The sequence below is a fragment of the Merops nubicus genome, unplaced genomic scaffold, assembly GCF_000691845.1.
Source record: "Merops nubicus isolate BGI_N331 unplaced genomic scaffold, ASM69184v1 scaffold7886, whole genome shotgun sequence".
Taxonomy (NCBI): Eukaryota; Metazoa; Chordata; class Aves; order Coraciiformes; family Meropidae; genus Merops; species Merops nubicus.
Window position 1 is genome coordinate 35,706 of NW_008614267.1, and position 22,859 is coordinate 58,564.

The 22,859-nt window shown below is 42.7% G+C and overlaps 2 protein-coding genes across 2 annotated transcripts in view; one reads left to right on the forward strand and one right to left on the reverse strand.

The window, feature by feature from the left end:
- MAOA (monoamine oxidase A) overlaps nucleotides 1-2,136 on the forward strand; it is a 16,441-nt gene extending 14,305 nt beyond the window's left edge. Inside the window, 2 exon segments of the mRNA XM_008942163.1 lie at nucleotides 1,395-1,457; nucleotides 1,981-2,136. Of these exon segments, the coding sequence (XP_008940411.1) occupies nucleotides 1,395-1,457; nucleotides 1,981-2,136 (219 nt within the window).
- A 14,866-nt stretch (nucleotides 2,137-17,002) lies between these two features.
- On the reverse strand, nucleotides 17,003-22,495 carry LOC103774741 (amine oxidase [flavin-containing] B-like; the record flags this gene model as incomplete). Its single annotated transcript, XM_008942164.1, has 5 exons — nucleotides 17,003-17,158; nucleotides 17,462-17,524; nucleotides 19,193-19,304; nucleotides 20,388-20,485; nucleotides 22,438-22,495. Coding segments are annotated over 5 exons (487 nt in total), but the record flags the coding sequence as incomplete, so codon positions are not given.
- Nucleotides 22,496-22,859: the final 364 nt, after the last annotated feature.

The following is a 22,859-nucleotide window of genomic DNA, read 5'->3' on the forward strand; positions in this document are numbered from 1 at the left end:
CTGGTCTGGCTGTTTCCCATACCAAGGATGGGCAACCTCGGGTCTCTGTTTGTACCACCTGTTGTGGGCCGAGTTACGTCCTGTGTGGGATCGTTGGGGGTGGCGTCAGTTATGTACCAGCTGATTGATCTGTTTGTATCCCCAGCGATCATTCATGGAATGTCCTTCTTGTCTACAATACAGTCTGTGTATTGGTTCATCTTCCTGCTGGTGCTATCGTTTTTGTTGGGCCTGGTCATTGGCAAAACAGCCATATACCTCACGTCTAGAGGAAAAATCCTTTAACCTGATGCTGTCCTTAGATATACTACTACAATTTCTAACAAATAAATCACTGTATGTTTTAAAAGTAATATAAGTCGTTACAAGTGCTCACAGCTACTTCCTATGCAGCAATCTGGAAATCTGAGCATTGTTCTTATTTTTGATCTATCCCTTCTGCTTCTCCTTTTATGAGACTACCGTTAGCTTGGGTTTATGAATTCATAATGGGTAGCTCTGATAATGTCTAAATCTCCTCAGAATGACACACGCTGGGCTGGGTTCCCAGTCACAGTGAAATCCCTTTACAACAATGTGGAGGGAGGTTAAACACACTTTAAAGTTACAGTTACAACTGCTGTATGTATGGCAGAGCCATGGAACTGTTACTTAAGAGAAAATCAGCCCTTTGCTTCCACCTTACAGTCCTCATTACCTTCTCAGTTTCAAGTCATCTAATTTTTCTTTTCTTTTCTCCATGCCTTGGAACAGTGGTTACAAAGAGAGTTAGCTGTTTCTTCCAGAGACCTTCATTTGCCCCTGAGAACTGCCATGATTGTTACAATCAGTTTATTCTCACCAGGAATCTTCGATGAGCTTTGTACTACCCGAATAGCCAAGAGATAACTTCTTAATTGTGTGCTATGAAAGCCCCAGAGTTGTATCTTTCCAAGCAGCATCACTCCTAGCAGGCTTTGCATCCCAAGTGTGTGGTGGTAACCTCACCTAGATATTTCTCAAACTGTCATGTGAAAAAGTGTTTTTACTTGTACTCAGAAAAAGTATTTAAAATAATCATCCAGAGAAACTGTAGTATATGTGGATTTCTGAGTGAAGATCTGTTTTTTATGAATGACTCTGTGAAACTCTTTTATCCTTAGAACACTGGTTAGGCATATGACTGTTTGATGGCCAGCTGTCATATATGTACAGAAACTACCAAAACTGCCTCCTTCTCCTCTCTTTGATGATATAAACAGACATATCACTATACATTTTCTGGTTCAAAGCACTTTCAGCTAGTCATAGTTATGTCTTTTATCAGTGCCGCCTTGCTCTGCTTTTCCAAAACTGAAAGTAACATGGGGTTTATTTTTTTCCTCACATGGCACAAATAATTTTTTTTCTTCTAGATATTGTATAGCATGGGCAGGATCTCAGAGAATGAGATTTGGATGCCAGAGCCAGAGTCACAGGTAAGCCAGAGTTTGTTGCTGTCACCCGGTGAGACCCGCACCCCTTGGTCAGGATGCGCTCCCTGTTCCAGCGATTCCTGTGGAGCCTGCCCCCGAGTGAGGCTTCGTTTACCTCACGTGCTGATGGTATTCATTTCTTTTTGACTCATCCGACAAATATTGTTACCCCTGTTTGAGGAGTGGATGGTCAAGAACCAGGGACAAAGATCTCAGAGCCTGGGGGACTGCAGAATGCAGGAGGTCAGCCTAGTTCTGTGCAGTCCCAGGCCTGTGCAGTCCCAGGCCATGGTTTTAACCTTAATATAGCCTCCTTCCAGTCACAGGTAACTCTACCTTTACTGTCCTGTGGCTGTTTGGGATGACAGAAAATAGGCATTTCACAGCCCTCACCCTCCTTCCCATCCCCAGTCTGGTCCTTGGGAAAACTTGTGATCTCCCCAGCCTGGTGAGGGGGTTGTTTGGTGCCTCCTCACTCATATGGTGAGGGAGACACTGCAGTGGTACCATCTCCTCTCTCCCCCAGGATGTCCCAGCCCGACCGTTCACCACCAGCTTCTGGGAGAGGAACCTGCCATCTGTGCCAGGACTGCTGTGCCTGCTTAGCTCTACCCTGTGTTTCACCTCTGTGGCTGCTGCGGGGCTGTTTGCCTGTAAAAAGGGACTACTAATTCGAAATTAGTGGGGACCACACATCCAGTGGAAGCTACATACTCCATCTTCTTCACTTTTACCAGATGAGTGTTATTTGTGGAGACAAGTGGCATGGACAGCCAGAAAAGGCAAAAGTTGTTCTGCTTGTGATTTTTCTTTTTAGTGCCATAATTAATGCATCAAATCTACTGCAGTTGCTACCAGCTAAACTGTAAATCAGCTGTGGGGGTGTTTTTCAGATTTGCCTTTTCCTTGTCCATGTATTTCAATTGGATGTAATTATATCAGTGGTATATTCCTAATACAGTCAAAGCAAAATGCAAATTACACCTTTCCCAAAAGGCAAAGTGGTCTTGGAGAATGCATTTGTTTCCACTCGCCACTTTATTTTTTACTACACAAGATAATAAACGCCCTTATGCATTCACCTCAGTTAGCAGCTCAGAATATTAGAGGTTATTCCCATTAACACCCCTACTGCATGGTAGAGATTAGCATGCCAATCAGACATAGAATTGCCAAATTAATTTTCCAATCCATTTGATTAATTATTAATCATCGCAACGTGAAACATAACTACGAGCTGGATGAAAAGAGGTAATTAGCATGAAGCAGCTCACTAAATGGTGAGAAAGGAAGCACAAGTGGACTTTATTCTGCCTGCTACCAAGCAAACATCTGCACTTATCTGTTCTGCAGGGTGCCTGCAGTGGTGCAGCAGAGCCATGGCACAGCTCTGGGTTCCTTCCTAGCCCAGGAGCACCCAATCCAGCCCAGCTGTTTGCTGTTAAAGCAGAGTGAAATGAATTGGCCAAGTAAAAGCCTTCTGACTTGCAGCAGGTGCTAGCTGTTATTTTCCAAATGGCAGCAGCTTCCTGGCTCCCTGACAATTTGCTGCCCCTCGTTTTGCTGGTAATCTGTCCTGCCGCCTTCCAATAAGGAGAAATGTTATTTGGGGCTTGAATTACTGCCTTGTAAATTACAATAACTGGATGCATCTGCCTGTTCTGCTCTTACTATGTACATGACACATTTAAAATAATTACTTTGGTGTTTAACTGAAGTCTGGAATATATGTTTCACAACATACCATCATTGTGCAGTCTTTTTGCCATGAAATGTGAGCATTGTATGTGTCTATGAAATCATCTGTCATTCAACAGGGGTGAAATGTGCCTTTCAAATAGTCCTGAAACCTTAATAAGAGGGGCTCTTCTATAAACTTTTTTTCTTCAGGTTCTTTCTCCTGTCATTTTTTGTGAGTTTGTGGAAGATGTTGTTTCTCTAGTGTGTTAAGTCACCAGGCACATCACATGCAGCAGCCATCACACCCTTGCACTGCCTGATATGATCCATATGTATACAGAAATATCTACCCAAGGTGACTTTTGCTTCTGGCCTCTGCTTCAACCACATTAGCATGTCCTCTCACTTTTTTGTACAAAAGCCTGATGGACACCATGAGTGCAGACCAATCTTAGCCTAGGTGCTGGTGGGCTTGAAACCAGAGGCCGTTTCCAGAGGGAAGGGGTGCTTTGGGCAGCTCCTTGTCATCAGATGTGAGCTCATGGTGCCAGTGTTAAGCACTGCACATAAAAGGTACAGACAGTTCATGTCTCTGGGCTATTTTATTCCTTGTTCACAGCCATTCTGTGTGAAGATCAGCCAGCCACTAACAGCTTCTCTGGGGGGAAAAAAAGGCCTGAATAGATTATTTATAAGAATAATACATTTCAGCTTAAACTTTCCCATCTACCTTGAATTTACACATGTACTTCAAATTACCCTCACTGGAAATGAGAGAATAGTCTCAGTAGGAAGCGACAATGTTAGATTTTGAACATGCTAATCTGTAGTATTAAATGCTTGTTTAAAGGGGTTTTGACAGACCATTTGACAGGTCGGTTCAGCATCCACCTTAGGAACATTTGTAAGGTGGAGGGGAGGTGGGGGTTCGCTAAGTGGAACTGCAGTTTGACTCAAGGGCTCCCTGCTGAATATGTTCTCCCGAGCTTCAACCATTATGGAGCAGGGATTCCTGTGTGCTAGGACTGCCCTGTGCATGTAGCCTGGCACAGACACAGTGCCTGCCCAAGGGCTTGGGGAGGGAGCACAGGCTTGCTCCTGAGAGCATTTTTGTGAAATGGTTCTGCACCATTATATACTTCTCCCAGGGGGATATTTCCACTTCCTGAAAAACTGCCCATATCTGTTCGAAAACATTAATTCATGACTGTATTTGTGGCAATTAGAGCCATTCATTTTTGTGCTAACTTTAAACTTGACGTCTGAATTTCACAGCTTTTGTGTACCTGTACAAAAGGGACCCCAATTCATCTGGAACACACCCATAAACTGACATCATCCAGCTTCACTATTCACCTTGTCCATGCACATTTCTACTGCAATTTGTTTGAGTTTTGAAGTGCAAGATCAGTTTGGCTGAACTAATCACAAACTGTTAAACAGGGCCAGGTACAATGTTCCCCACTTTGCAGGGAGAGAGCACATCTCATTGCTGTGGGAGTGATGAGCAGTAAGTTAAATTAAAGAGGTTGATTAAAATTGGCATTTCTGAAACTCCTGCAGCTCCCAGGCACCACGTGCTGCACAGAAAGGACAGAATTTGTTAGCTATTATAGACCAGTTCCCATCCTGCTTTAATGCCCTTCCTGACAATCAGAACAATTTCCCTGTTTAAACATTAAGCATTTAGCTTAAATATTAAACAGCCAGGCATCTTTCTTAAACCAATTTTGAAACAGAATGGGACTGAGTTTATCACTGCTGACAACTCTCCAAGCAAGCTGCTGCTGTTATTAAAACCGTGAGACTGAAGCACCGTGGAAACACCCCTTTCTGCTGGAGTCCTCACCCAGGCTGTGGAGTGGGAAAGCCTTTGGTAACTTTCCCTAACCAGGGATGTTCAGTGCCCCAGTTTGTGGAGGAAGAGCCCTGCACTCCCTTGGCAGACATGGGAGATGCTCTGTCCTCGCAGAGTAAGGGATGAGACAGGAGAGACCAATGTCCAGACCAAGTCCATCAGCACCAGGGTGGGAACTGAATTACATCAGCACACCAGGGAAATGGGAAAGCCTCAGATGAAAAGGCTGCTGTTTGATGGTTGGCAACAAAGCAAAGACCAGAGCAGCAGGCAGAAGGAGCAGCAGAGGGGAAAGAGAGGAGAAAAAAAATAAACTAATTCTCCATACTAGCAGGGAAATAACAAGCACCACAGAGCAGATAGCTCGGGTGATCTGAAGTGAGCAAGCAGAGGTGATGCATGTGAGAGAACCTGCCTCCTTTTTAATTAAATTGCTGGCTTTGCTCACAGATACCACAGCAGCCGTGCCCAAGCCCCTCACAGCATGTCACATAATTAGCCTTTCAACACCTCTGAGAGCTACAGAAATCGGCACCAGGGATGGAAAAGCACTCCTGTGAGACTCACGCTTCCCACCTTTTTTCTGTCCCACTCCCTCTGGCTGCAGCTCCTGCCTGTCCAGGGCAGCATGACTGTCCCCCCTCGCTGGCTGCCATCAAAAAGCCTCATGGGGATGTGGACCTTGAAACAGGATGGGCTGTTGGGGAGCCACCAGGAGCTGGGCAGGCAGGAGGTGCAGGAAAAGAGCTGTTGGATGGCTTTTTTTGCACCGCTGGCCCAGTGAGGCTTTCCTTCCCTCATCACCTGCCTTTCACAACCTCCAAAATGCCCAGTGCAAGAACTGAGAACACAAACCCCACTGGTTGGAAACCACTGTGAGAGAAGTCTAGGAAGAGGCCACTATCATAACGACAAGGTGTCAGGTTTCAGGGGCTGCACGTATTGGTGCAAACCTCCCCCAGGTCAGGCAGCATCCCTGCAGCCGTGCTCTCTGCACTGGGCAAGAAGGAGGTGTGATCAGATTCATCTAGGCTAAAGCCTCAAAATCTGTTCTGGGCAAGCAAATTGTTGCAGCCTCTCTCTTTGATAGTTGTTCACCAGCAGTACTTTCCAGCCCACGTCAGATCCAGGCCCCACTTTCACACTTGGTCTCTTTTCCCAGGATCAAACATACCCCCAAACACTGCTACAAATTATATATTTGAATGAAAATACCACTGAGGGGGCTGTGCCAACATTGTACAGTCTCACAGGCTGTAACATGCAGGTTTCCCACCAGGTCATGTCCCATTGACCAGGTTCTGCTGCCTGCCAGCAAGGGCCTTCCCCAGACAGAAACCACACTGGGAACAAGCTGGAGACTGGTCATGTGTTCTCTGCACAGAGCTCAGCTCTCAGTACCTGACAGCAGCATCAAGAAACAGGAAAACTGACAATTTCAGAGAGTCTTCTTCTGTGGAAACATGATTTCAGTCAGTTCTGTTCTTTTCCTTTTGGGTTGTTTCTATTCCATGGTGCAGCTGGAAACAAACAATTTTCCTTTGTAAATGTTCCCTGTCACTGTTGCTTTCCACACACTCAGAGAAAGCAAATTTCATCCAGAGGGGGAAATGAAATCTGCTCTTCGTTAGTGGTCTGTAACTTTTTTGTTTCCCTCTCAGCCCCTATACTTGGCAGTCACTGCTTCAGGCTCCAGTTGCAATTCCTGTTCTGCTCTTCTTGTCTAGCGGTAGACTTCCTAGTTTCTGTTCCCCATTTCTGGCTCTCCCTGGGGAAAGGGAAGCTTTAGCAGAGCAGTGCTGGCAGCTTTCTGGGTGCCAGAGGTCAGCACTGCCTTCAAGCTGCCTGTCTCCTCTTCCAGAGGTCCCAGGAGATCTGATGTGTCCCAAACTATAACCATGAATGGATCAGACAGGGATGTGAGTTTGCACTGCCTGTGACTATACCAAACACAAGACAATAAGGCAGATGTCCTTTGCCACCTCTCTCTTCCCACTGTTATTCTTTCTCTGTGAAATGTAAGCATGAGCTCTGCTGCCACTCATGGTAAAAGAAGAGAGTTCCCACCTGAGATGGGGCTGAAAATGAAGCAAAAAAACTATTACTGCTTTTGTTGACATTTGGACTTTTGTGGCCAGACCATTCACTTGAAAATTTCTTGGACTATAGCCTGAGCACCATCATGGAATCCTAGGATCATAGAATCATAGAACAGTTTGGGTGGGAAGGGACCTTGAAGATCACCTAGTTCCAACCCCTGTGCCACAGGCAGGGACGCCTCCCACTAGAGCAGGTTGCTCCAAGCCCCATCCAGACTGGCCTTGAACATTTGCAGGGATGAGACATCCACAACCTCTCTGGGCAACCTGTTCCAGTGCTTCACCACTATCACAGTGAAGAATTTCTTCCTTATATATAACCTAAACCTACTCTCTTTCAGTTTAAAACTGCTACCCCTCGCCCTATTACACACTCACTGATATTTCAATTTTCATCAAAACGTTGGTTGAATCCAGGATGTATGGCCAAATTACGAAAGGCAGAGCCTAGCATTTGGGAGGGGACTGCTGTTAGCAGACACCAGCTGCAGACTGCTGTGCTGAAGTGTGGCCAGCTAACAATCTGCTGCAGAGTAGCATGGCACAGCAGGGTGTGAGGCTGAAATAAAGGCTGCCATCTTCTGGCTACATAACAGAAGGATTTTATCATCTCACAAACAAAAACGTGTCAGAAGCTTAACACTTACACTTGCAGAAAGGTCTCAGTGGGTATTTCTGCCCTGGTGCTTACTGTTCCTGATGGCTACCCAAAATATCAAACTCTGGACTGGAAGCACATTAAAGGAAAGGGATGCAAGTCCCCAGCTTCAAGACCCTGTTCTTACCCATCTCCATGCTCAAATTCATGTGTTGGGCTTTTGTCTGGTGTGGTTTTGGTAATGGGAGAGAGGGCTACTGGCATGGCTCCTGTAAGAAGCTTCAAGAAGCTCCCCCAGCTCCAAGTCAGACCTGTCTCTGACCCAGGCCGAGGCAGTTAGCACCTCTTTGATAACATATTTAAAGGAGGAGAACTTCTTGGGCAACTTCTTTTGTTCTGGGGGTTCTTTTTTTTTGGAGATGGGTGAGACAGGAGAAAGACAACCACTTGGACACTTAGGTCACTGAGGAAAGAGAGGGGAAGACATGCCAGAGCAGCCATTCTCCTTTGGTCCATGGTGAGGTGGCAGGCTGACTCTCTGCAGCCCTTAGAGATCAAAAACTGAGCAGAATCCTGTCTGCAGCCCGTGGAGGACCCTACACTGGAGCGGGGGACTGCTCCTGAAGAAGGCCGTGACTCTGAGGGAAGCCTGCACAGAAGCAGTCCATCACTGAGAGGAATATACCCCACAGAAGGGACCCGCCCTGTTCATGGAATACTGTTTCCCATGGGAAGGACACCATGTTGGAACAGGGGAGGACTGTGAGGAGTTTTCCCTTTGAGGAGGAAGGAGCAGCAGGACCAACATGGGGCAAACTGACCACAACCCCCATTCCCTGCCCCACTGCACCACTGCGTGGGAAAAGGTAGCAGAGCTGACCTCAGGAAGAGGGGAAAGGTGGGGAAATAGTGTTTTTAAGATCTGGTTGGATTTAGCATTGTCCTACTCTGAATCAACTGGTAAATTTGTGGTGATTTTGTTGTTTAAACTAAATCAGTTTGGTTTCTCCCAGTCAAGTCTGTGACCATAGTTGGTTAGTGTGCCCTCCCTGTCCTTTGTCTTGACCCTCCAGCCTTCTGTTGGGTTTTCTCCTCCCCATCCCAGGGGAGGGGAATATGAGTGAGCAAGCTGGTGCCTGGTGTTTAGTACTGGCTGGATGAGCTTAAACCACAACAGCACACCACACTGAAAGAAGCAGAGAAAGGCCGGGTCCATCCATACAGCCTCTGCCAGTCCATGACAGAAGTCAGGATAATTAGATGGCTTCTGCACCACCCCTCTACCAGCACTGCAAGCCTTCCTCTGAAGGGCAGCTTGATGGAGCTGAAAAAATGTGAGAAGAGATCCTAAATGCACCTGAACACTCTGAGAAGGGGGCTTCTTTGGAGGCAGTTCTTGATGGAGATAGAGGTGTTGGCTCAAATAGGCAGCCTCTGAAAAACCACTCTGGCCATACTCCAGCTCATAAAGAAATTATTGGGAAATAACATAGTTTCTAATGGAGTTCAATATTCTTGTTCTACTTCAGGCTGAGCTGGCAAGTGGGGGCTTAAAGTAACATCTCCCCTTAATTTTAATTAAGTGCAAACATGCATTTCAGTTGTTTAAGATAATGACTGCACAGCCTGACGGGACATCTCACTGCTTCAGACCTGGAATAGAAGTTTCCGCATCTGAAATTATAATGTAATTTCTGCTAAATGCAACACTGATGTGCAAAGTGTTTTCTTACCACTTGCAGCATATGCAAATTAGGAGTCAACAGCCCGAGAGCTGACAAGGATGCCTCCGTGCATTATTAATATGCTTCCTTTTCTCCCCTCCTTCCCATCCAAGCATCAGAGCGCATTTTTGTGCACTGTTGAGTCCTACCAGATGACGGTGCAGGAGCAAACTGAGCCATGTGACAAACCCAGCCAGCCAAAGGTTGGTGTTTCTGCTGGATACTGCTTCCATGAGTGCTTCTTCAGCAAGTCTCTGCTGCTGCAGGGAACTGGTGCTCAATGAGACCCCCCCTGAAAGTTACTGCTGGCATTCAATGACATTATGCCCTTGGGCAGCTGAGGCTAGTCAGTGAGGCTCAGACCCTTTGGATGAGGCTTTTTTCCTCCCTCTGAAGTTTTGGGGATGGAGCAAAGGAGGTGAAAGAGCCTGTAGATGCCACAGTAAATGGACCTGGATAGATACCGGTTATTTTTTTAGGGCCATTCCCCTAAAGAGGGATTGTAAAAATTTCTAATAGAAAATTCCACGTGCACGTAGCTAAAACCAACCCTGGGTGAAAGCTAATAACCCTTTACTTCTAAATTGGAAAAGGTATCCCCCTCACATTCTGTCAAAACACAAAATAGATGTAAAAACTCAAAACAATTTACTTTGCCTCTTTCAGCAAGGCCAGGAAGAGTAGAAAACTGGGATGAGCCAACATGGAACTGGGTAAAGACCCAAATGTACAAGACCCTTAGTGTGTGTTTCACAGCTTATCACAGCTTCTTAAAATTCATTTCTGAGCTTATTTCTAGCCTAGCTTCAGAGCAGCTTATTGCCACTGACTGTACAAATAATGCAAGCTAAAATCAACTTATAAATCCTCTTACTCAGGTGTATTGTTTTTAGAGCTTAACTCGGCACTCAGCTGCTAACAGAAGGCTTTTCTAGCAAACACCACTGTTATTCTAACTGGCTAGAATATCATGCCTTTGTTTTTCTCTCCAATGACCAACAAAGCCATTGTAGAGCCCTGCCTGCAGAAAGGTCAGCTATGTATTAACATATCACACGTGCAGATACTTATTAATACGCAGTTTATTAACTTGCATCACATTAAACTCACAGGGTCTGCATTATCCCTGTTTGTATTTCTCCAAAGCTAAATACCCCAAGGAAGCATTCAGGTATCTAATTGCTATCAACAGTTGGTCGGAGGTAGAAGCTGCCTAGTTCGGTATCCAAAGAGCATCTGTGCCACCTGTGCAGGGCTGCTTGAGGACACATGGCCTCTGGAAGAGTTGCTGCCTTTCAGAGCGGCAGGTGGAGGAGGGACAAGGTGCCCTCAAATGTCTCAGAGGTAGAAGGCAACTGTGTTTTGGCTTCTAAATGCCTCTCTAGGTGGATAAATACCATGTGCTCTTTGAAAACATCTAACCTTGCTATTAATGTCTTTGCAGAACAAGTGAAAATACATGTATTAGATATGAGTTAATCCCATGTATTTGAAACACAACTGAGGTTAGAAACCTCATCAGTTTAAGTATCCTCCTACACAAAGAGTGAGAGAAGGATGCACCCATAGGACCCCTCCAGTCCCACATGGGCTGAACCACCAGGCGAGGAGCCCCTTTCTCCCTGCTCACCACACAGAAAAGGACCAGCTAGACAATGACTGTGTCTCAGCAGCTCCATTGACAGGAGCACCTCAAATGAGGTGGCAAAAAGATAAGCCTGAATGCACTGGTCTAAACATAACAGGAAACTTCCCCTCGTTTCCAGGGGGTACCAAACCATCTTGGTTCTGTACAATTTGAATCCTGTTTTGCCTTTCATTCTTGGATGCTTTTTTTTCTGAGGCAATGCTACAGGCCCAAGGGGAATTTATCCTGCCTTGAGCCAGAAGGCAAAATTCATCAAGTCTCTCAGACACTTCAGGATTTGCTTCAGATGAGTAGAGCAGTAGAATTATAAGAGGCAAGAGGAAAAAAACGATCCTCAGCTCTCATACTAGAAGTGAGTTTTGTATGATTTAGCCAAATCATTTGCAAATACAGCCTATCCTCACCTAAACAATGAGATTTCCAATTGGTTTCTCAGGAAATCACAGCAATATCTTCCATAGGTGTTATAGAAAATGCATTTCTCCTGTATTAATCTGTTTAATTTTCTGTATGCTGGAAACAATGAACTTCTCCCTGGCTGACAGTCACGTCGACACGCACACCGAAAGCTTTGTAAATAGACAAATAAATATAATACAATTTCAGTACCTCCTCTGGGATGCCATAGAATACGTCTGAACAAAGGATTAAAGAGGTGGTTCAAATCGGACCTAAGGCAGCAATGTTGAAGAGTCATAACCATTTGTGAGCTGCTTTGAGGGCCTGTAAAATGCTTTGCTGGCTCCGATACATTTCTTGGGGATGGATACTTTATAGAGAGTGCAAAGGATTAGTTGAGGATATTTGCTTTCATGGTATTTGTGCTCCTTTATAACTTGTAAGTAATACTAGAAGTTAAGCCTGTACAAAAAGCACTGCATGCTTTTGACACCTTTTTTTTTTTTTTAACATGGATGGTTATGCTTTTCCAGTATTCATAGGCTACATTTTTGTCAAACACAGGTCCCTTCCCAAGGCCGAATTTGTTCTTCAGTTACATTATCTCTCTAGCACTGACACTGAGCTGCTGGATGAAACTAAGCCAGTGACTTTTGTCTCTCTTACTTTTATGTTTGCACCACACAGTATTTGGTACAAGGTTTGTTTCTTCCCCTGTTCATTTGCAGCCCCATATCACTCACCCTTGAGCAGCTGTAAAACATGTCCCTGCTCATGGTAAAGAAGGTGCTGCAAAAGAGGTGTGCTCACGATGGGGACACTCCAAATCCACCTACAGCAATAAAAACTAATTCTTAGGTGTAAAATAGTTGGCCACCTATATGTTAGCAAGAATTATTACCATTTTCTTGGTGTTTGGGTTTGGTGTTGTGTTTTTTTTTTTTTTGTTTTTTTTTTTGTTTTTTTTTTGAGGTTTGGAGTGTTTTTTTAGCTCTTTTGGGTTTGCTTGGCTTTTTTATCCTTCTCTCCTTCTTTCCAGAGCTTGCTTTATTGACAAAAGCTTAACACACCTCACCAGCTTCAGTATGAAATACAAAGCATTCTGTTACTAAGTAATACTCACTATCACAATCAAGTTAAAAGGGGCTTCCACAGAAGAAAAGCCTCAAACAGGAAATGTGACATGACAATATTTATTGATTCTAATTAAGGTTAAAAAAAGTTCACAGCTGTCAGATAAAAATATCTGCAGAGCCTCTTGAAAAGGGAACTTAAGGAAACCAAGGGAGACAGTCACCACAGAGGCACTTGAGAAAAATGCTACAGTTATAAAAGGCACAAATTCATCACACACAGAGCATATATATTCCTGCAAACTGAAGTCACTCTTCTCCAAAACACAGACAGGCATCACTGAACACTGACCTGTACATGACCACAGGAGACACGCTATAAGCTGCAGTCTATGACAATGCCTAAACGATTTGACTGTAGAGATACTCTGAAAGCAAAACTGCTTCGGCCATCTCATTTTTATCTCTATTGAAGAATAGATTGTAAGATCAAGGTGGTCTCAAGGTGGTGGAGATGGGAGAGGGAATGTTAGTCCATTTAAACCCAGGTCAGGTTTGCTTCTATTTGTAATCTGTGATTTACATGGGTTTGCTTCTTGCCTGAGAACAGTGGCAAATCTATTGTCATGTAACCCTGGCTCCATTTTGCACCCAAGTACTTTTGGAGGATATAGAATTCCTTCTTCCTCAAAAACAGTTTTTTAGATCTTAAAAAAAAACAAAAACAAAAACAAAACTTTAAATTTCTGCGCTCCTGTAAATTCTGCCTCAGGGAAACAATAGTCTCACTGAGGACACAGGAAGATTATTTTAATAGAATTCCCTAGCTTCTCCTCCAGGCCTTGGGTTCCAGTGATGGACAATGCTCAGGCATAATTAATTGTGATTAATGCCTCTGTTGTATTGACAGCAGATGTGCTATTTGGAATCAAGATCTGCACTGAGATTGGTTAATGCAGATCTTCATACCATGACCCAACATCCTTTGCAATATACAGTTGCTATCAGAACAGTGTACAATCAAGTAAACCTCTTTTTTTGCACATTCTTAAGAGCTTTGCAAAATATGCATGATAACACAAATCAGTTCATAAGAGACCAATACAGTTATTTCCATGGTTATTCCTATAATACATTTTACTAAGCTGGTAAACTGCTGGAATATTCATGATAGGAGAATTCTCGTCAAACTTGTTAATAAATTAAGAATAGAGCACAACTAGTTACCAGTTAAACCAGACTTGATTCCTCTCTTTGAAGGGTTGGCACAAAGGAATTTTAAAAATATAAACCAATGATCACACTTCCCTCTACCCGTGGGGAAGCAACTTGATTCTCCACCTACATTTGTCAATCTTCTCATCACACTGACACCCACATACACAAAGTGCCACATATTCCTTTTATGTGGAAGATGTCAAGGAAACAGCAGCAAATCCTTCTTTTTAATCCCACATGGTGATAAGCTCCACAGCATAATCGTAGCAAGACGCAGCATTCTTAATGATTTGGCAGTCTGGAAGGAACAAGACAAGAGACTTTTGAGTGCTAATATAGATGTTGCTACTCAGACTTCTCAGCTCCACCAGATTTGACTAGAAATCTCAGAGGATATGAATTAAATCTGAGATTTAAAGTTGCATCTACTTTCAGTTGAGGTAGAACAAAATGAGAAATGCTTAGTGGTTGGTTGGTTGTTTTTGTTTGTTCGGGGTTCTTTTTCCCCATTTTTTGTTTTTCGACTTTGAAACTAAGACTAAGGGAGGTCTATGACTATTAAAAAAAAAGTATTTTTTTTTTTTTAAATTACCATTCTCATTAAAAGCTTTGGTTATAATTCAGTTCAGTTCTGACTATACCCAACTTCTGTTTTTCTTTGAATTTTCCTGTGGCACACAACACTTTGTTAGACTGGGAAAAACCTCTGCCAGATTCAGGAGCAAAGAAGAGAGATACATTTTAGATGTGAATAAGACCAGTTTATTCTCATAAGTGTCATGGATCTGCTCCCCTTTAGAGATCTGAGGAGTATTTCTTGGACATAGGCAAGATTTGAAATCTAAACAATATTGGCAGAGAAATCATCTTCAAATGCAGCAGTTCTTTATATGTTAAGTATGTATTTACCATCTAGCCATTACAAATATTGGGCCAAGACTTTAAAAATGTCTTCCTAAGTTTAGGTTACGATGCTTATTTCTAACCTGAGAACTGTCCAAGTTGCAAAAGCTCTTGACTTACACAGTTCCTATTCAGCTTTCTGTTCCTTAATCATTTAGTAAATAAATCACACAGAGAAAGCCATGTAGAAGCACTCAGCAGTAGGCAAATGTCCCAGTCAATTAGTGATCTATGTGATGCAATGAGAAAGGCCATATGTGCACTGCTGCACTGTTCTTCTGACTTAAAGATCTTTATGCCTGAAAAGTTCCCCTATGCATTTTAAAAGGCTGTTATGAGGATATTCATTTGTGATAAAATCCAAGCTGCCATTACAAGATTTTTAACTGGCACATCAAGTTAAAAAGAATGAAACCTAAGGGCCAGAAACTGCTGCACTGCTCACAAATATTACAGCTTTATAAGTAGTTCAGTGGATTTCCACGGGACTATTTGGAGAACGAAGCACTACTCTGCAAAAGCAAGATCAGATGCTAACCCAAAAAGTCTGCCTGAGACCAGTGATACTGTTCATCCGTCGTCTGCTCACACCAGTTGCTGAATATGTCATACTTCCCTCCATGGCTTTTTACTGCAATGGAATATTTTTTATATGCAAATTGGCACTGGTTGAATGAAGAATCGCAGCAAACAGGTTCAGAAAAATTCCAGACATCTCAAACTTGGTGTGCACTGAATCCTGTTCTCGGCTATACCCACGTCTTCCTGGTTTTGTGTTGTGCAGATGTGAACTAGCAGAAATGCCGACAACAAGGTACTGTCACATCAACAAGTAGCCACCTAAAATTTAGGTGTTTGGGATTTTTGGGAGGGGGTGTTTTTTCTTTTTTTTTTTTTTAATTTTTTGTTTTTGAAATGTACCAAGCTATGGAGGGCAGAAGCACTAGCACGTGACTCTCCTATCCATGGTTCTCTTTAATCTCTCTATCATTTAGATCCTTGATTAGTTACCAAAAGTGCACAGTCAACACAACACAGCACAGCAGGCTGAAGTGGAAGTACTAATCCCATCAATATGGCTGTTAGGAGAGACTGAAGCTCTGGATCAGCTAAACTATGTTCAGCATAAAGCAAGTGTTAGGGGGCAGTTAAGCTGTTTTGTTTTGGGTTTTGGTTTTTGTTTTTTTTTTTTATTTTTTAAAACTAACACTACATTTTCAAGGACATTATGCCCTACCAGGCAAGTGACAGCCTCAGGGTGTTCAAAGTATAATTTCAAGTAGATGAAAGAAAGGAAATTAAAAAAAAGGTTTTTATGGACAGCTTTACAACTTCCTGGGGTAGGCAGAGGTTAATTTGTTCTCTTGCTATCTTGCAGCAACTTAAGAGAGCTAAAAGAGGACCTTGAAGGCAAAAAGATGTCAGACAGCGTGAAAAAGGTTTAAAAGGCTGTGTCTGTACATGAGCACAAGGTTCCCCCTTCACACTCAGATCAGATAGCCTGATCTGCCATACTGCTGTAGCCTGGAGCCTGCCAGTTTTCTAGGCAGAGGAGATCTCACCTCGCACAGGGAGAGACTTGACTGGGATACAAAACCTCTGCCATTCCAGGCAGTGTGAACACAGCTGGGGAGCCTGAAATTCAACCACATGGTCCTATAGCAAGTTAAAGGACAATGTTTTTACTGCTTTTGACAAATATGACACTGGAAATCCCAACAACCTATTGACAGACTTGTGCAGATCAGATGGAAGAATTTAGCCTGACTTGTCCCTTATAAGTGCTGCTTAGGCTCTGGACATCTGGGTGAAAAATTAAACCACTAAAGAGATCCTTACCAGCAATTTCCATGAACTAGTCAGTTATTTCTTAAGCTATAGATTTATTTTCTCAGTCTATCACCAGGAAGGCAGAAATCCTTTGTTTACAACTAGAGATGGAAGTGCCTGTGAAGACTTCAGAGTTCAGGGTTTGGTTCAGATGTAAGAACAAGTGGAAATCTCATCAGAACAAGCTTTATAGACATATTTCATCACTTCTGTTTTGAGATCTGGATCAAAACTCAAGGTAGTAACCCTTGGCAGGGTATCGTAGAAACTCAACAACCAAAACATCACTGCTAGAAAGGAAACCTAGACTCAAGGGTTTTTTTTTCAATATGTATTCCCTTCCTCTATCCCTCCTCTCCAGTCTCTGCTGTTTTCTCCTCTTCCCCAGTCCTGATCTGATTTTGGAGACGGGGAAGTACCAACAAAACAAAACAAACCACCACACCCACAAACTATCAAACACAAACTCTCAAAAAAAAAAAAAAAAGGAGAGAAAAGGCTCTGTGTTGGCACCTTTTTCAGTTTCGAACTAGAAGTCCCTTTCTGTAGGCAAATAATCCAGCCACTGCCACAGAGGTGAAGAAAGTGGAAAATCCAATCAGCTTTAGCAGTCCTGGCACAGATGGCAAGTTCCTCTCCCAGAAGCTTGTAGTGATGGGCAAAGCTGGAACATCCTGCAAGGAGAGCATTCATTGTCAACATAACATCACCTCCACTGTGAGAGGCAGGACATAAATCAAGAGAGTACAGTTAAAAAGTGCAGTTCTTCCTGATCCCACATGACAGAGTTGTCAGATGGGTGCCCTCTCTTGAGTTTATGCCATGTTCCTCTTTAGGGAAGGGCAGTTTTGGTAAGTAAGGGAAAGTTTATTGTCATTTTGATTTAGTGAACTTAAGTAAAAACAGCCAATAAAATTTCATCTCGTCAGCAAAACCACAGGGAAAAAATAATTCACTTATTCTACAGGAAGACTTACAATTGATTCAGGTTCTGGCTTCCAAATTTCACTGTCTGGGATCTTCTTCATAGCAAAGAGGATCTGAAAATAAATAACATTCTCTAGTAAGCACCGTTCACTATTTAAAAGGGAAAAAGAGCTGGCTTCAATTTTTGTTTTAAAATGGCATGATGAAAAATAATTCAGCACATAAATCATAGTGTATTCGAATTTTAGAAGAAAACTTGACCTTTGTACAACTAATTTCTGGGAGGGAATGATTATTCTGGGAATAAGACTCTCCTCCTAGGGGAAAATAAAATCAATACCAGAAAACCTCTCTATGCTTGCTTAGTCTATGTGTGATATCATAACTTAACTAGTCCTATGGGAACAGGATAATACCAATATGACTAAGGGTTAATTACACACTCATGGTGAAGTCAGGCTTGCATAAACCAGCTAGTGCATGGGCAAGCTCTACAGCCAGGAGTAACTTGTTTTGCAAATTTTACCATGATGCAGGAACAGAATCCTGTGAGTGATGACAGACCACTACTTTCAGCAAAAGAAAATCAAGGCTGAAAAAAAAAAAAAAACAAAAACCCTTGCAATGGAAAAATAACCGTCCAAAGTATCAAAGGAACCAAAGAACAGTATAATAGCAAATATTACCTGAGATGAGAGCCATGAAAGACAGCAAGATGAACAACTTCTACAGTAAAATGAAATGGAGGGGGTGATATTAATGTTTTTCCTATTCCAGGCACTTGTAGATTTAAGATTTGCCATCTTTTCCAATGAGCTTTTATTCTAGAGAAGATTCATGGACCCCAAGAACTTTCCAGTACAGGAGAATGAGAAACACTCTTGCACTAGATTTTAAACATACTTTCCTTTCACAAGTAAATGAGGAAAGGAAAACACAAAATTTTTGACCAGTCAAGCTCATTTGTCAACTTCTCTGCTGAGGCCTATGGAGGCTCTGTTGTAAAGTTCTTATATCAGAGAAGTATCGAAGCACTGCCTCTGGAGGTTTTCAGGAACAGGGTAGGTATCACCTTCACAAATAGGACAGTTTAGGGACAATCGATACCTGTCTTTTGGGGCAGGGATATGGGCTAGAAGAACTCTCCAGATCCCTTCCAGGCCAATTTCTTTTCCACAACTGTAGTTTTTAGCCATAAGGTTCCCTTCACCTCATAAAAAAAAGATGAAATTTATTTTGCTGCTCCACAAACTGTAATATTCCTGACAAGAACTGAGGAATTGGCATTTTCTCAGAAGCAAATATTTAAGTCCTTGGTTAACAACTTCACATAAGGCTGTCACAATGGTATATTACAGTCTCAACGGTATTGTTTGAAACAGCTGAGGAAGGGGCTCGGTTCTGTGCAGAGCTGCAGAACTGAGCTGTTCCTAGTGAGGCCAATGGTCAGGATCTCCCAGTACGATGATTAACAAAGTGTTCATCTGGGAGAAGAAAAAACGTCTAGGTGAGAATTTGACATTTCTCTAAAGAAGAAAGGATTTTATTCCTGGAAACAGAGAAGAATTTGATGAAGTAGTCAGAGCTCTTCCTATGCATTCCAAATCTAAGTGTAAAACCTTCATCCTTTTTGACATCTATCCCCTTTGCAGGGATTTGCATCAAGACTTCAGAACACCAGACACTGTCAACACTCAATTCCCATTTCAACTCCAAGCAGAAGATCTTTCATTTTCATAGGTTATTTGAGAGGGCTCTCTGTTTTGGGCTTGCGTCTGTACCTCTCTGGCTGCTCTTTCTCCAGCCTGTACAGCCCCCTCCATGTATCCACTCCACTCTGTGGCCGTCTCTGTGCCAGCAAAATAGATCCTGCCCACAGGCTGCCGAATAATCCTGGAGGGGGACAAGCAGTAAGTCACATCAGCCATATAGGGAAAGGTAACCGAAACCTTTGGATTAATATTAGAATAAAAGTGTTTTAAATAACAGCAAGCACTTAAAGATAGTAACTTTGAGCGAACTGAGTTGCAGGGAGTATCTGCTTTGCATTTCATTTCTTACAGTAAACACACCAGCATTCTTATTTCCTAAATGTTTACAATGCTCATAGGTGTAAAGGACAATTGATATGAGATGAGACTTATTACATCTCATGACCTTAGCCATTATCATAAATAACAATGCCAGACATCACTGGCACAGTGTAGCATTCTGAAGTACATCCCCATGATATCTAAAATAACATGCAAATAAAGAAAAAAAAATTAAAAGGATTTAATTTTTCTTTTACTTGATTCTTGCCAGAATTTGCAATAATTACCATTAAAATCACAACACTGAGGCCTCTATACATTCTTCATTACAACTGCTTTATTGCTCTAAGTTATTTTTAAATTGTGAAAACTTATACTACAAAAACAGGGATATGCCACCACATTAAAAATTAGGTATCTGAATCCAAACACTGGTCTGACCATTAAGCCTTTTTTCTTTTTGGTAAACCTTATTTTCAAAAACTTACATTGGAGAGGACTATGTATAAAAAGCATGCTGATTACTATATTAAGTCTCAACTGCCAAAGGAATGGACAAGTCCAAAAAAATCACTCATTACTGTCACTGTTGGCAAGAATTAACTCTCTGCCTGCATTTATAAAATTCCAGCTAAAGATGTGCTGGAAATGGTAACACCGATCTCAAATACTCAAAGTCAGTTCTGTAAACAGACTGTGTTTACACAATCTTCCCAACTCCTTTCCAAGAACCGACTCAGCTGAATTCACTGCATAAAAAATGTGAATAAAACCCCCTAATGATACTGTACTCATCCATCATAAAGCCCAACTGAGACAAGTGGAAGGTTATAATAGCTGTATAAAGCAAACAGTGACAGAGGATTTATGATCCCTTCTGAGGATATTTATTAACTTGGTCTTATCTTACTACACTGAAGCCCACTATAAATAAACACTGTACCTTCCATACTGGGTCATTATGCCTGGTGGGAAGTAGGCTGTGTAGCATCCCCCAGAATACTGCTCTTCACACCAGTTCTTCTCTTCATAATGCACTGGCTGTAAAACAGAGATCAATTCACTCAAGGAAAGGACAGTCTCAAGGAAGCTAATCAAAGAACTGAGGAGACAGCAGAGAAGAATAGCTTATGATTTGTTGCATGTTAACGTCTGACAAGACAAGCACATTTAACAAGTCACTTAATGCAACATGGGTTCAACACAATAAGCCTTAATTTTAGACACTGCTTGCTATTTTTTAAAAAACAAGCCAATCTGGCCAGTGTAAAACATAATCCTCTTAATCTGTCAAAGTAAATCTGTTTTGAGCACCATTTTATGCTTTGAGCCACATAAAGCAAAATTTACCTCTGGTGTACATAGGTGTAACACTTGTAACATGCACATTAGATACAAATATATACTGTTAAAAATGCAAAGTATGGTTCTTACACAGTTCTGCAAATAATAGCACTGTGCTTAAAATTATGTAATCTCGAAACTGATGCCTGGAACACTTAACTCATCTAAAATTGCCCTTAAAGGAAAAATGGTGTTGATCACAGAAACTAAGTGTGAGATCACACAAATTCTATCAGTTGTTTATTATTACGTGGGAGATAGGGCAAGGGAAAGGAAAAAACTACAACCAAACCCAAACATAGTTTCTATGAGAAACATTATGGTTGGAACGGACCTCTAGGATCATCAAGTCCAACCTTCATCCCAACATTTCCCTAACCACTAGACCATAGCCTCAAGTGCTACATCTCACCATCTCCCTGGGCAGTCCTTTCCAGTGCCTAACTCCTCTCTCAGTGAAGAATTTCTTTTTAACATCTAACCAAAACCTCCCCTGGTGCAACTTGAGGCTATTTCCTCTTGTCTTATCATCAGTAATTTGGGAGAACAGAACAACACCAGCCTCACTACAACCTCCTTTTAGGTAGTTGTAGAGAGCAAAAAGGTTCTCTATCAGTCTCCTCTCCTCTAGGCTAAACAACCCCAGCTCCCTCATCCAGCCCTCATAAGGCATGTTTTCCAGCCCTCTCACCATCTTTGTCGCCCTTCTCTGGACCCGCTCCAGCACTTCCATGTGCTTCTCATCCTGTGGTGCCCAAAGCTGGACACAGTACTCAAGGTGTGGTCTCACCAGTGCAGAGTACAGGGGCACGATCACCTCCCTACTCCTGCTGGTCACACCGTTTCTGATACAGGCCAGGATGCTGTTGGCCTTCTTGGCCACCTGGACACACTGCTGGCTCATGTTCAGTCAGCTGTCCACCAACAGCCCCAGGTCCTTTTCCACCAGGCAGCTTTCCAGCCACTCCTCCCCAAGCCTGGAGTGTTGCCTGGGGTTGTTGTGACCCAAGTGCAGGACCTGGCACTTGGTCTTGTTAAACCTCATACAACTGACCTCAGCCCATTGCTCCGGCCTGTGCAGATCCCTCTGCAGAGCCTTCCTACCCTCAAGGAGATCAACACCTCCGCTTAATTTCGTGTTATCTGCAAATTTACTGAGGGTGCACTTGATCCCCATCATCCAGTTCTTGATAAAGATATTAAAAAAGACTGGACCCAAAACTGAGCCCTGAGGGACACCGCTCATGACTGGTCACCAACTGGATTTAATGCAGCAATTAACGTGCAGCAATAGGTCTTAGCAACTAGCAAGAGAGGAGAAACATTATGCTCAGCACAGACTGAGTGGGAAAGGCAGGCCTGTCACATCTGAAAACAGTTGAGATATGATGGTAAGCACTGTGGATGTCACCCATGAAGATGGACAAGAACCTGTCTGCCTTTTACTGTTTCATAAGCTCATTCTTATCCTCACCATCAAACTTAACCTAAGACTTGCTGTAACTTTCTCTCTATGCCAATATCATGTACCTTCTCCATGAGGTTACGCAGCACTGTGCCAAAGCACTACTGCAATTCTGGTTTCATTCTGCCCTTCTCCAGCTAAACAAACCTGCCAAGAGACGACACAGTTTAGATTTTGTGCTTACATGTAAGGCTTCCTCTGATCCCAGAACCTTTGCATAGAGCTCACATAGCCTTGTCTTCCTGCAAGAAAAAAAGCAACAGAAGACTTCTTGTGAGGAGAGAGAAAACAAACCACCTCTAATATGTCCTAGTTTCAACAGAACAAGTATCAATATCTGCTTGAACTTGAGGTCCCAGCTTTTTGGGATCTATCCTAGTAACTCACTCAAACTCCTGCACTGTGTGAGTGATGGTGTTACCAGTAGTTACATAAGCTGTTCCCTGAAGATGCCTCTAGCAGCCCAAATCCATACATTATCCAAAGGTTCTCTTGGCTGTCATGAAAAGAAAGTAGTAATTCATTGCAATTTTTTGTCTTGGCACATAGTCTAACTTATTGTTTGTTCCTACAAAGATGCAGGTATTGATAGCCTGAGGCTCTCAG